This window comes from Podarcis raffonei, chromosome 15 (assembly GCF_027172205.1).
Source record: "Podarcis raffonei isolate rPodRaf1 chromosome 15, rPodRaf1.pri, whole genome shotgun sequence".
In the NCBI taxonomy this organism is placed as follows: Eukaryota; Metazoa; Chordata; class Lepidosauria; order Squamata; family Lacertidae; genus Podarcis; species Podarcis raffonei.
The window spans coordinates 43,976,287-43,989,263 of NC_070616.1; the positions used below are offsets into that span (position 1 = coordinate 43,976,287).

At 40.9% G+C, this 12,977-nt stretch overlaps 1 protein-coding gene across 12 annotated transcripts in view; it reads right to left on the reverse strand.

The window, feature by feature from the left end:
* NSD3 (nuclear receptor binding SET domain protein 3) overlaps positions 1-12,977 on the reverse strand; it is an 87,273-nt gene that overhangs the window by 53,404 nt on the left and 20,892 nt on the right. For all 12 annotated transcript variants that reach the window (XR_008327871.1, XR_008327872.1, XM_053367763.1 and 9 more), the window contains exons 3-5: positions 4,326-4,397; positions 3,300-3,459; positions 50-201 (exon numbers count right to left, since the gene is read on the reverse strand). Coding sequence is in view for 10 of the 12 variants with exons in the window: in XM_053367763.1 (XP_053223738.1) it covers positions 50-201; positions 3,300-3,459; positions 4,326-4,397 (384 nt within the window). In the remaining 2 variants the exon portion in view is untranslated. The remainder of the gene's footprint in view (positions 1-49; positions 202-3,299; positions 3,460-4,325; positions 4,398-12,977) is intronic.

Consider the following 12,977-nt stretch of genomic DNA (forward strand, 5'->3'; position numbering starts at 1 on the left):
TCTCACCCCGCTGGTAAAATAAACTGTTGTCATTTCAGACTGTACACACCTTCTGTTTTTCAGAGTGGTTGGCTTGCTTAGCAGCCTCTGCCACCAACTGATCGTACTGTTTATGTCCTTTGTACTCTCGCACCCGCTTCTCATGCACCCATGCTCTCTCAGGCTGGTTGCTAAAGAACTGGACATGATATTCCCGTGCACCTGAAATTGAAAGAAAGCATTCTGCTGAGAAATTCCATCAACACAAATCTCCCATCACTTTCTAGAAAAATATCCTCCACACCATTTTTTAAGCTGCACAGAAAATAATGGATAGTTGGTGAGAGGCCAAGCTGGAAGTATACCCCCAGCATGACTCAAGAGCAGCCCACTCTCTCAGAGACTGCATCAGGTGAACTCCAGCAACAACCAAGGCCAGTGTGTTGCGGGGCTACGGGAGAGGCCAGGTGGAAGCCCTCAGCTCTTGCTTTCCTGGCAAACGTCCAGACAGCACTTCACCAGAGAAGAGACCTTGGCAGTACATCGCTTATCAGCCTGTGGGCCAATCAGCCTGTTAAGGGCCAGCTGTTTTCAGCCTTCTCCACCTCCTACTTCTCATGGGATTTGCAGAAGGTAAAACCCAGCAACAGCCAAGGAAAGCCAAGGCCGATAAGTTGCTGGGCAACAAGGGGTGGGCAGGGAGAAGCTACCAAACACCCCCATCCCCTCTTCCTCTCCTTAACTCCAGACAAAATGTCTTGACAGAATTTCTCTTGTGGGCCGAACTTGACACAACATTAATTATGGTATGTGAATGTTATCAATGTGTATTTTCATTGTGTGGACAGCCACAGAAAAATCTTACGTCTTGGGACATGAGGTTGGTGGTAGGGAAGGGATGTTGAAACTGCTTTTTTACTTCAAAGGAAGATCACATCAGTGCCAAAGGGGTCCATCCTTGAAATGCAAATAGCTGCTTCAGAGAGGTTAATTTTAGAAGCTTCTTAGGCTTCCCCACGACTGTTAAGAACATGTAAGAATACCTTGCTGGATCAGGCCAATAGCCCATCTAGTCCAGCATCCTGTTCTCACAGTAGCTGAACAGTTTGCCTGTAGGAAACCAGCAAGCAGAATTAAAGCACAAGAGCCCTTTCCCCCTCCCGTGGTATCCAGAAACTAGTATGATTTACATAACCAACATGTCCATTAAAAAGTGAGCCTTCAGGGAATGATCTGTGAGATCCTTCAACTCCCCTGGATCCAAGGAAAAATGTGAGGCCATCCCCCAAAACTGTTTACAAAGCTATGCAAGGAGCAAAAAGGCTCTACAGTCAGATACAATTCACTAAGGACTCTTAAGCAAACCACTTACTTTCAGTCACAGGTCTTCAGTCTACAATTTGTGAAAAATAATACTGATCCAACTTTGAGTTGTGGCAAGAAAGGTAAGTATATTTGGGCTTTTAAAATGCAATAGCCAGGCCATAGCATGCCTAAAACTGGAATATGCTTTAAGCCAGATATCACCAAATCAATCCCCTCACAAATAGGCCAGGGTCCATAACAAAGTTGGCACCTCCTGGATTTAAGAGCTTCACAGTTATGTAGCTCAGGAAGAAAACTGCACAGTAGTAATCAGTTGCATATGAAATCTAAGAGAGCTACAATAAAGTACAGGATATTTGTCAATTCCACCCTCCTACCCCTCTCCTAATGGAATGGTGTGCAATCCTTCTATCATCTAAAATTTGGAAAGACCTCAGGAGCCACAGCTTCAGAGGCTACAAGTTGCCCATCCCCACTTTGTGCAGTTGTCTTTACTGTGCTACATGCAAAAACTAGTCCTGCGTGGTCTGAAAACTCATGAAGCAGCCACCTTGCTGAAGCTAAGCAGCTTAGAGTGCAGCTGACGCCTGGATAGGAGACTTCCTGAATTCACCAGCTTGGGGGCAACCACAGGTGCAAAGGTGCCACTTCACGAGACCTTGTTTATGGCCCTCAGCCATAGGAGACTGTGGAAGGAAATTTATGGGGAACTGTGAGGGGTGAGAGCCCACAATAATGGGTGGGCAAAATGCCCTTCTGAATGAGAGCCTGGCTGGGAATGCCAGCACTAGCCCAGGTGTGAGATGTGATGGAGACCTTCGGGGTTTGAAAATTGAGCCTGGGAAGCAAACCACTGGATACAAAGGCACCATCTGAAATATGGGATACATTATATGCTACTATTCGATTTTTGTTCTGTTTAAGATTGTTCTGTTAAGTTTAAGTTATTTAATTAGGCTTGATTTTTTTGTTTGTTTTATGCAATTTTATACTTCAAGCTTTTAAATTAGATTAGCCTATTTGTGTTGCTTTTATATATTGTTATAGGGACTGACTTTTTGTACTTATTATGATAAATCTGAATTGTTTCTAATATGTTTCTGAATTGTTGTATTGTTCATTTGATATGCTACAAGCACAATTTTGTGGAGAAGCAGCAAATAAACAGATGGTGATTAAGCCCCACATATGCCACCCTGAGTTCCATAAATGGAAGAAATGTAGCCTATAAATATACAGTGGTACCTCGGGTTACATACGCTTCAGGTTACAGACTCTGCTAACCCAGAAATAGTATCTTGGGTTAAGAACTTTGCTTCAGGATGAGAACACAAATCTTGTGGCAGTGGGAGGCCCCATTAGCTAAAGTGGTGCTTCAGGTTAAGAACAGTTTCAGGTTAAGAACGGACCTCCAGAACGAATTAAGTTCTTAACCCGAGGTACCACTGTACTTAAATACTAAGACAATGTATATAAAGTGATCTCAGCAATATACTACAGGCATGCATGTCTAATTAATAATTATCACTAATGTATTATCATATTCTTTGCATCATCTGCAGCCAATCTCATTCCTATACAGCCAATAGAATCATCAAATTGTAGAGCTGGAAGGGACCTTGAGGGTCATCTAGTCCAGCCCCCTGCAATGCAAGAATCTCAGCCCATCTGAGGTCCCCCATCCAATTTGAAAGAATACAGGACCCTGCATAGCTTTGAACATGGGCTAGCAGTTTTATTGCAGTACCACTAGAACAATAAGGCAATCATTCAGATATGCTACTCAAATCCTCCTGGGTTTGTGTAACACTAACTTCCACTCAGAGAAGCCCCATGTGTGTAAATTTCAACATGTCTACTCTGAGTAGGACTAGCACTGAAAACAACCTATACATTTTTAAATCTGAGTTTAAGAGAAGCCCTAACGAAGTAATCAAGTGCATTAGCAATTCCAAACAAGTTTCTAACAAACCTACTAAGTTTTAGCTACTTACCTCTTGTGTTAATTTTGGTATGAACCTCAAGTTGTGGATCACTTGAAACCATGCAAGGCCACCAAGGATATGTTCCCACTTTGGACCAGACCAGATCTCCAACCTCAAACTTGATATCGCTTGCTACTTGTGTTGGAAGAGGAGGAGAGATTTGCTGGACCTGCACAAAAAAGGAAAAGTTGTGTACCAGATATTCTGTACATATATCAAATACTACCAAACATGTGAATGAACAGACCTTTTACAAGAACAGCCCAGCAAAAATATACATGACAATCTCTCTCCCTGCCCCCACTGGTGTAGGTGCAAGAAAAGCAGAGTATATCAAACTCTGTGGAGTTGCCCTCATTCTCCTTTAGTAGAGCTACAGTCTTTAAACAATTCTTCAGTTAGATTCATCATTCTAAAGCCACTGAAAGTAACTTATACTGCAAAACTCACCATGTCTACACTGAAGTCCTACTGAATTAGGACTGAAGCTAAAAAGGTACCCACACTTATTTGACCACTGTGTGCAGTGAAGAGAGACAACCTCTTCTAAGATGGTGCAGAAGTGATATATACATGTACCATATAAGAACACATGTTGGTCTTCCATTCTTTCTCCTGCCTTGCACCCTTTTGAGAAACACTACTCCATTTTCACCCAGGCTTACCTGTTCCACACCCTACCCAAATACTTCTGTGTCCTGCAGGCTACCCATGCATCTGGCAATGAAGCCCTTTATCTGAAAGCAGATTTATTTTTTTATTACAATTTACATACCACCTTTTCTTTCAAGCTGAGTGGGGTCTCCCAGGTCACAGTCCAACACTCTAACCCAGGCTTCCACAATCTCCAGATATTGTTGGACTACAACTCCCATAATCCACAGCCAGCAGGGGCAGCAGTCAGGGGTGATGGGAGTGGCAATCCAACAACACCTGGGAACCCAAGGTTGAGAAAGGCTACTCCAACCCCTACATCATACTGGATCAGCTTGAAAATTCTGCAGTCAGAACTCCAGAGGATTTGACTCTACTCACCAGGGTTTCATCCGTCAGCTTAGTTTCTTCCCTTGGTCTTTCAGACAGTGTGCTCAGCCTTTCATTTGGTCTCTGTGAACAAAGGCAAACAAAAAGATAAGCGTCAAAACGGAACAACAATGAAGAAGATGGAAAGGGGGAAAAATACAGGAGAAATAAAATCAGAAGAGTCTGGGTCACATCCTCAGTAGTGATGTCCCAGTTTATTTTAGAATTCAGTTCGAGCCACAGACTCCTAACTGCTCTGGAGATCTACATTAATAAGACACAGGTCAGAGAAGTACAGGAAAAGAGAGGCAGGACAACTGATATGCCATTTATATTTTTGAACTGTTATATGCAAGTTTGTTGACAATTAAAACAAAAAAGGTTCTTTTTGGACAACAAACTTTTATACATACTAACCTCAAAGAGAGGTTATTTCACTGTCAGTGGCAATGAAGTCCATTGAAGCACACAGAGAAGTGAACGGCATGCATGATGTAAGCCAACCACGAGGGGAGGGGGACTGAGGTAAATTCAAAATTTCCTAAGGCAGTTACCTTCTAAACAAGGTTGCTAACTGTATTTGGATTTAAATTAAGTACGTTCAGTCTTTAGAACTATCACATCTTGAACCAGAAATAAGTCTTTAGAACTATCACATCTTGAACCAGAAATCCAATTTAATGTAGCCAGACTTGACAACCTTCTTACAAGTTCAACAAACAATTACTTGAACTTAAGAGATAGGAAAGCATCCTTACAATTCAACTTATCCATATTTCATTTTCTGTTGCAAATGAAAAACTCGTTGGCAAACAGGCAGTTCAGCTAAAATTTTAAGAACTATTTTGCCAATGGGAAGTTTACTATGATTGTGATACAGCTTCTCGTTTATGTTTTCAGCTACGTTTGGCAGCACTGTACAAATTGCACACACAATTACAGCATTCAACCCAAGTGTATTTTGAAGCACTCTATGTACAATCAATTTTCTTCCTGATGCTACAGAGGAATAGGCCCACAGAGGAACAGGCCCCTTTACCTTTCTCTTCCCAATAAAAACACAACATACAACCAACTGCAATATCAGCTTCATCTAAACTCACAGCCTGTTTCCAGGCTGAAAGGCCAGATATGAAGAGGTCCTATGAAACCCCACAGAACCCCTTTAAAAGTATTTGTAGAGTACAATGGAGTATCAATAAACATGGATTAGTTGTAGCAGCAAAGCAGGACATAAATTTAGAAACATGAATAAGGAAAGAGGCAATTGAGGCCAACTCAGTCTAATGTTACTGGAGATGGAAAGGTAAATTGCAAGCTTTTGAAAATTTATTTTTCTGGCTAAATTTCTCTCTCTACACTGTGCTGAAATGTATTGTCACCTTGTTTCCATGGGGTTGTGTAATCTCAGGCAGGCCAAATTGCTTGCCCAAGAATCACAGTGCCTGTATAAACCTTTGTTCTTGTTACTAAATTAAGAAAACTTGGTGAGGCTTAGTTACCACTAGCTTGGGTTCATGCAAATGATAATAATAAAGTCAGCAGAAGAGATTATTCACCATCAGTAATAATACTGTTCCGTATTTACGTGGAACAAATTGCTTAAAATCTACGATCTACCTTGACAACGTCTTAGAATTCTACTGTAGCTTGGCAAGAGCCATATGCCAAGCTGAGCTAAGCTATGAACATATAATTCCCAGTTTATACCAATACTCACTTTTATTTCACAGTAAACAATTTGTAGAGCACCTTAACAAAAATAAAGCTTGATGTTTCTCTAACTCAAACAGGAATGGAAACCCTTAAGCCTGGCAGCTTCTCTTTCTGGCCTTTCAGAGTCTATCCCGCCACACTTCCATCCTAGGAACAGCCCCTCTCGCTGGACCATGCCTCTCACCCGCTTGGTTCTGCACCCTTCATGAATGTCTTGGATTGGCTGGAATGTGCCCTTGTGCTCCGATAATGTCTCTAGGCTACCTGGATGGAGGATAGAGGGGTGTGTGAGAGTGTGAGCAGAAACTAGTCTGCTGTAGAAAGGTAAAATTTACATTCACTGCTCCACCAATTTTGGCCCCACCCAGCACTGAAAAATGGCCCCAGAAAAAGTAGCCCTTGAGTTGAAAAAGGTTCCCCACTCATGAACCCAGGTTCTCTTCCCCATGAGTTGCCTTAGTCTTGATCATCTTTAAAAACAAAAAACTTTCCAGCTTTCCCTGAAGAAGCAACACTTTAGCAGTAAACATATTAAGACTGAAGGGAAGGAACTAAGTGACTCAGATATCCTGCTGGAGAAGAAGTGAACCTTATAAAGGAGCTATGAGAATGTCTTCTCTCTACAGACTGCAGGGCTAACTAAGCTGTTAATTTAACTGTCCTGAAACTGGCTTGACTGCCACAGCCCATGGGGGGGGGTACTATAAATTCTGTATACTTTGAATTTGCAAAAAAACTCTGTAATTTAATTATCATTTTGTTCTACTATGGGCTCCAAAGAAATGTGCTCCAAAGAACTGTGATGCTGAGGAGACTTTAGATGTGGTTTTCTCCAAACAGCAACCACCCAAGTCAAATTACTTCTAAAACACAGGGGATTTCAAGTTTTGCTTTGTACCATGGCACTGTGGGGTGTCTGTGTTTGTCAATGGTTTGAAAAGGAAAAAGCAAGGATTACACTGGGCCAGTATAGGCAGCTCTTTGGAGCCTACTGCGGTTTTCTTTAATTGACAAAGAACCAAGGCTGAGAGCAAACTGATGAAGGTCACAAAACAAGATCATGGCACAGGCAGAACTCTTAACACGGCTTTCCGAAATGGAAGGAGGAGAGCTTAAAAGTGCTTTTTGTGCACAGTTTTCCTGGTGCAGAAAGACTTTAAGCTCTCCAGTTTGCTTACTGGGCTGTGGGATGTTCTCGCAGGAACAGCCCCATGAAAGCATCTGTGTACCAGGTAAGCAAGGTGGAGAGCTTAAACGTCCTCTGCCTTGCTTGGGGGTGAGGGAGGGGACTAGGCCCACTTAGCGGACAGCTCTGGAAAAGTACTGATGATCACGCGGGGGGGGGGGAGTTCTAAGTGGGTGGTCCGAGTATACATGCTTTTGCATATAAGGTAAAAAGTGCAGGTAAAGGTCCCTTGGACAGTTAAGTCCAGTCAAAGGAACACAGCTGGACCATACCGCTCACACATGATGCAATTGTACTATATATACATTTTTCCTCTCAAGAAGCTAGGAGAAAAATTATCCTTATCTGCACTGAAGTCAGAAAAAATCAGGCAACCTGCTCAGTAATATGGGAGGAAACTTCCCTTAAGCAGGACAACACCAAATCGTGAGGTATTCCCAGAAGAATTCTTAGTAGAGAAAGAATCAACTTCTCTCTACACTCACTAAACACATTACAATGCAAAAGAACAGGATCAACAGATTCTATCACTCCAGCTCCACACAAAGAGGATGGTTCATTAACCGTCAATTGTCCACTTAACAGTGCAAAAGGCAGCACATTAAAACAAGTCAGGATAAATGTTCCCCTAAACCTTGAGGCAGTTAATGTATACAAGTATGAAGCTGTGGTGATTCCAAAATTTAAAGGGTTATTTAAAGAGTAACGAAGAACAGATTTTGCTACCTGTTTGTGAAGCTATGCTAAACTGGCTGTTTTCCTATAAGCATGAGTTACCATACAAAATGTTTGTTGTGTGTTCTCCTAAATGTGGCAAAGAACAGTCGTGTGTAAGAATGCAAAATGGAGCCTGGAGTACCTCTCAAAGCAAGTTCCACTGGATCAACTTTCCAAGTTGCCCTTTCAACACCCACAATCAAAACAACCTCAGCTGGAGCTTTAGCAATGCCACATGAAACAATCATGCTGTGCTCAAGGCGAAAAGTGTGCAGAAAGCATGCATATGTGTAACTGTTGTTTAAGGTGTTGTTTAAGGTCAGGTTTAAGGTGCTGGTTTTAACCTTTAAAGCCCTATATGGCCTAGGACCCTCGTACCTAAGGGACCGCCTCTCCTGGTATGTCCCACGGAGGACCTTACGGTCTTCAAACAAAAGCGCCCCCCCAATCTGCAAAGGAACCCTTTTAAGGGCTCCGGAGCGGGACAGGGAGCAGCGCGGTGCTGAGAGTCGACTGCTTCTTCCGCGGAGCGAAGCCGCACAGCCGTGATCGGAGAGCGCTGACTTTTTCCTGGGACAATTGGATTTCAAAGTAACTACTCGTGAGTAGAACTAAAAATTGGATCTAAAAGGACTAAAATAAGCTAATTTGATACCGAAGCGGGAAGGTATAAACAGGAAGTCTGCCTTCCTTTCTTGTAAATAGATCAAAGCAAAGAGACTGTAAAGCGGAAGCTTGGAAAGACGTTTTTAAAAAGGCTCAAATCCTAACATCAAGAAGGTGGTCTCCCCTCCAAATTGCAGGAGTGGAGGGGGGAAAGTTTGTAGCTTAATTACCTGCAAAACAAGAGGAAAAGGAACCTAAAATCCACTGCCTAAAACCTGGGAACGGACTGCCCCCAGGTAAGGAAGCCGTTCAGTGGAAAGCCTATCGGCAAGTAGAGGACTTTTGACTTAGCCCTGCAAAAAAAAGATACAGTGTTTCTGGACTTCTCCTGGTCTTAATGTAACTTTTTAAGTGGACTGAAACTGTTATTTTCTTTTTAAGTGAATTGGGGGACTTATTAGGACTATATTTGTACTTTAAAAGTTGCAATTTCTGGCTGCTATTGTGCCCCCCTAGAGGAGGTTGACATTGTTACAATAACAACTGGGTTGGAAAATTCCTTTTCAAAACAACCTTTCAAACCGTGGGACTGACCTTGGATTCTCATGAGAGTGTTATGGCAGACGGAAAAGCAAAATTAGAGCCGGTGCAAGAAAAGACTACTAGGTCTGGCAGGCAATACCGAACAGACACTGCACAACAGCGAAGGGCCTCAACATCTGGTGCATCTGGAATACCAGGGGTTGCTCCCCCACAGGTTAAACCAAAAGTTATGTCATCTGAAGATGTTTTAGCACATGCACTTGGAAAAATTAATGAATCTTTGGAAAATTTAGCCAAGCAAGTAGCTGAGACAAATAAACAAGTATCTGAAGCATCAGTTAAAATTGATCTGAATACTACAAGCATTAATAATTTGGGACAGAAGGTCACTACCAATACACAATCTATTGAAAAATTATTGCAGGAATCTGCTTCGACCAGAAAGATTGCTGAAGAAGCAAAAGACATAGCAACTGCTACTCAAGAGAAGATACCACCAGTATACAAGCAATTGGAGGACCACGGTTTGACATTGTCTATGATTGAATTGAAAGATAAACAAAGGAATTTAAGAATTAGGGCGGTACCAGAACGCGAGAAAGACAATTTGGCTGACTTTCTTACACAGGAATTTACAGATTTTTGGCAACAGGACTTGGGCAAGGAAGAATTTAAGATAGTGAGTGCATTTAGACTTGGAAGAGGACAAAGGAGGAACAAGGTGAGAGACTGTTTGATTACTTTTCGATCAAAGGAGGAGAGAGACAAAATTTTGAATTTGCACTATCAAAGGGCTTTGGAGACTGACGACTCAAGAGTGGAGATATTCAAGGATATCCCAAAACATCTTTTGGATTTAAGGCTTAACTACAGCGACCTAGTTGCCCTGCTGAGAAGAAACAGAGTTCTTTTTAGGTGGGAATTTCCTCAAGGACTATCCTTTAAATATAAAGGAAGAAAGATAAAAATAACATCAGCTAACGATAAAGACAGGTTTTTGAAAGACCACGAAGAAGATTTACAGAAAGAAGCAGAAGCCGGAGAAGAGCCAAGAGCATTGGAAAAAGGAATACTAGACATAGCAAACTTATCCTTTGGATTACACGGCCCAGAGAAAGAGACACCACCGACAGAACAAGAACAGACACTCGGAGCAGTCGGAGGTAAAGTGAAGTAACACCATCATGGCTCTGCAACTTTTAAGTTGGAATTGTAATGGCCTTAACTCCCCTCGGAAGAGAAAAAGTGTTTTTCACCTACTAAAAAAGGAACAATTGGACTTGACTTGCCTACAAGAAACCCATGTAACAAGGCTACACAGGAAAATACTCATTAACAAGAGATTGGGACAGGAGTTTATCTCATCGGATAAAGTTAAAAAAAGAGGAGTTGTGATATATGCAAAGGAGAGACTATTACCGAAACTAATTTTTAAAGATGAACAAGGAAGATTTTTGGCAATTGAAATTCAAGTTCAAGGAGAGAAATTTTTGATCGTAGGAATTTATGCACCGAATGAGGGGAAATCTGAATTCTTTAAAAAGTTGCATGAGATTTTATTGGACTATTTGGATTATAACACGATTTTGATGGGGGACATGAATGGAGTAGTATCTACAAATATGGACAAGGCACAAAGGCAGGTAGTCACCAAGGATGGGAGACTACCCAAAACCTTTTTTGAGATGACAGACAATATGGATTTAGTGGACATTTGGAGAACGAAGAATCCCTTGGGAAGAGAGGGAACCTTCTTTTCTGAAGCCAAGATGACATGGACTAGAATTGACCAAATATGGGTAACTAGAGGAATGGCATCAAAGATAAAGAAAGTGGAAATCTGCCCAAAAACTTGCTCCGACCATAATGCTCTAAGGATGGAGATGAAGCAAATATCATCCGGCTCCTTCAGATGGAGGATGAATGACACCTTATTTGGAGATGAAGAAGTGTATAAAAAGGCCCAAAAAACTTTGAGAGACTATTTTGAAATAAACATGAACACCAATGTAGAAAAAAGAGTAATCTGGGATGCAAGCAAAGCTGTTATGAGAAGGTTTCTGATACAACAGAATGCAATAAAGAAGAGAAGTCAAAATGAGAAGAAAGACAAAATTTTGGAGAAAATAAAAGAAAGTGAGAAGAAATTGAGGGCAAAACCAAAGTCGCAGGAGATTTTGAGAGAAATAAAATTATATCAAGTACAATATATGGTAATGATGAATCAGGAAATAGAATGGAAAATTAAACAAATGAGACAAAAGACATTTGAACCAGCCAACAAATGTGGGAAACTGCTGGCTTGGCAAATGAAAAAAAGACAAAAATTAAATACTATTACAAATTTAGAAGTGGAAGGAAAGAACATACATAACCCAATTGAGATTAGAAACTGCTTCCAGAAGTACTTTAAACAATTATATTCACAAGGGCCTCAGAAAGAAATGGATATAGACCGATTTTTGAAAATAAATGGATTACAGAAAATTTCTCAAGAAAGTAAATTAATGTTGAACTATAAAATATCTGAAGAGGAAGTAGAAGGTGCCATTCAAAATATGCAATTGGGCAAATCTCCAGGACCGGATGGGCTGACTTCTAGATATTATAGATCTTTGAAAGAGTGGCTATTACAACCTCTGAAGGAAGTCTGCAATGAAATTTTGGAAGGGGAAAGGGCACCAGAGTCGTGGAAAGAGGCGTATATTACACTTATACCGAAAACAGAGACTGAAAAGACTCTGCTTAAGAACTACCGCCCTATATCGTTACTTAATGTGGATTATAAAATTTTTGCTGACATTTTGGCCAAGAGATTGAAAAAAGTATTGATGGAAGAGATTCATAAAGACCAAGCGGGTTTTCTCCCGGGAAGACATTTGTCTGATAATCTGAGGAATATAATTGATATACTGGAAAAACTAGAAGTGAATATAAACACTAAAGCAGCTCTGATATTTGTGGACGCGGAGAAAGCTTTTGACAACATCTCTTGGAGTTTTATGAAGAAGAACCTACAGGGGATGGGGGTAGGCCAAGGTTTTGAAAATGGTATAGGTGCAATATATTCTGAACAAAAGGCAAAATTAATTGTAAATAATGTGGTGACGGAAGAATTTAAGATAGAAAAAGGGACACGACAGGGGTGCCCAATCTCTCCATTGCTTTTTATATCGGTCCTGGAGGTTTTGCTGAACATGATTAGAAGGGACCGGTTGGTTAAAGGTATACAGGTCGGAGCCAAACAGTACAAATTGAGAGCATTTGCAGATGATTTAGTACTGACGTTACAGGAGCCAGAATCTAGTACCAAAAGGGTTTTAGAACTAATTCAAGAATTTGGTCAAGTGGCAGGATTTAAACTGAACAAGTCAAAAACTAAGGTTTTAGAGAAAAATTTAACACTGATTGAAAGAGAGAGGTTTCAGAATGAGACAGGTTTAACCGTGGTCAAGAAAGTGAAATATTTGGGGATTAATATGACAGCAAAAAATGGGAACTTATTTAAAGATAATTATGAAAAATGTTGGACGGAAGTGAAAAAAGATTTAGAAATTTGGTAAAATTGGAAGCTTTCCTTGTTGGGTCGAATTGCAGCTATAAAGATGAATGTTTTACCTAGAATGTTGTTTTTGTTTCAAACATTGCAGATTGTGGACAAAATGGATTGTTTCAAGAAGTGGCAGAAAGATATTTCTAGATTTGTCTGGCAGGGCAAGAAGCCTAGAATAAAATTTAAGATATTAACTGATGCAAAGGAAAGAGGCGGATTTGCCCTGCCAGACTTTAAACTTTACTATGAATCAGCAGCATTCTGCTGGCTAAAAGATTGGCTGCTTCTTGAGAACACAGACATTTTGGACTTAGAAGGTTTTAACAACGTTTTTGGTTGGCAT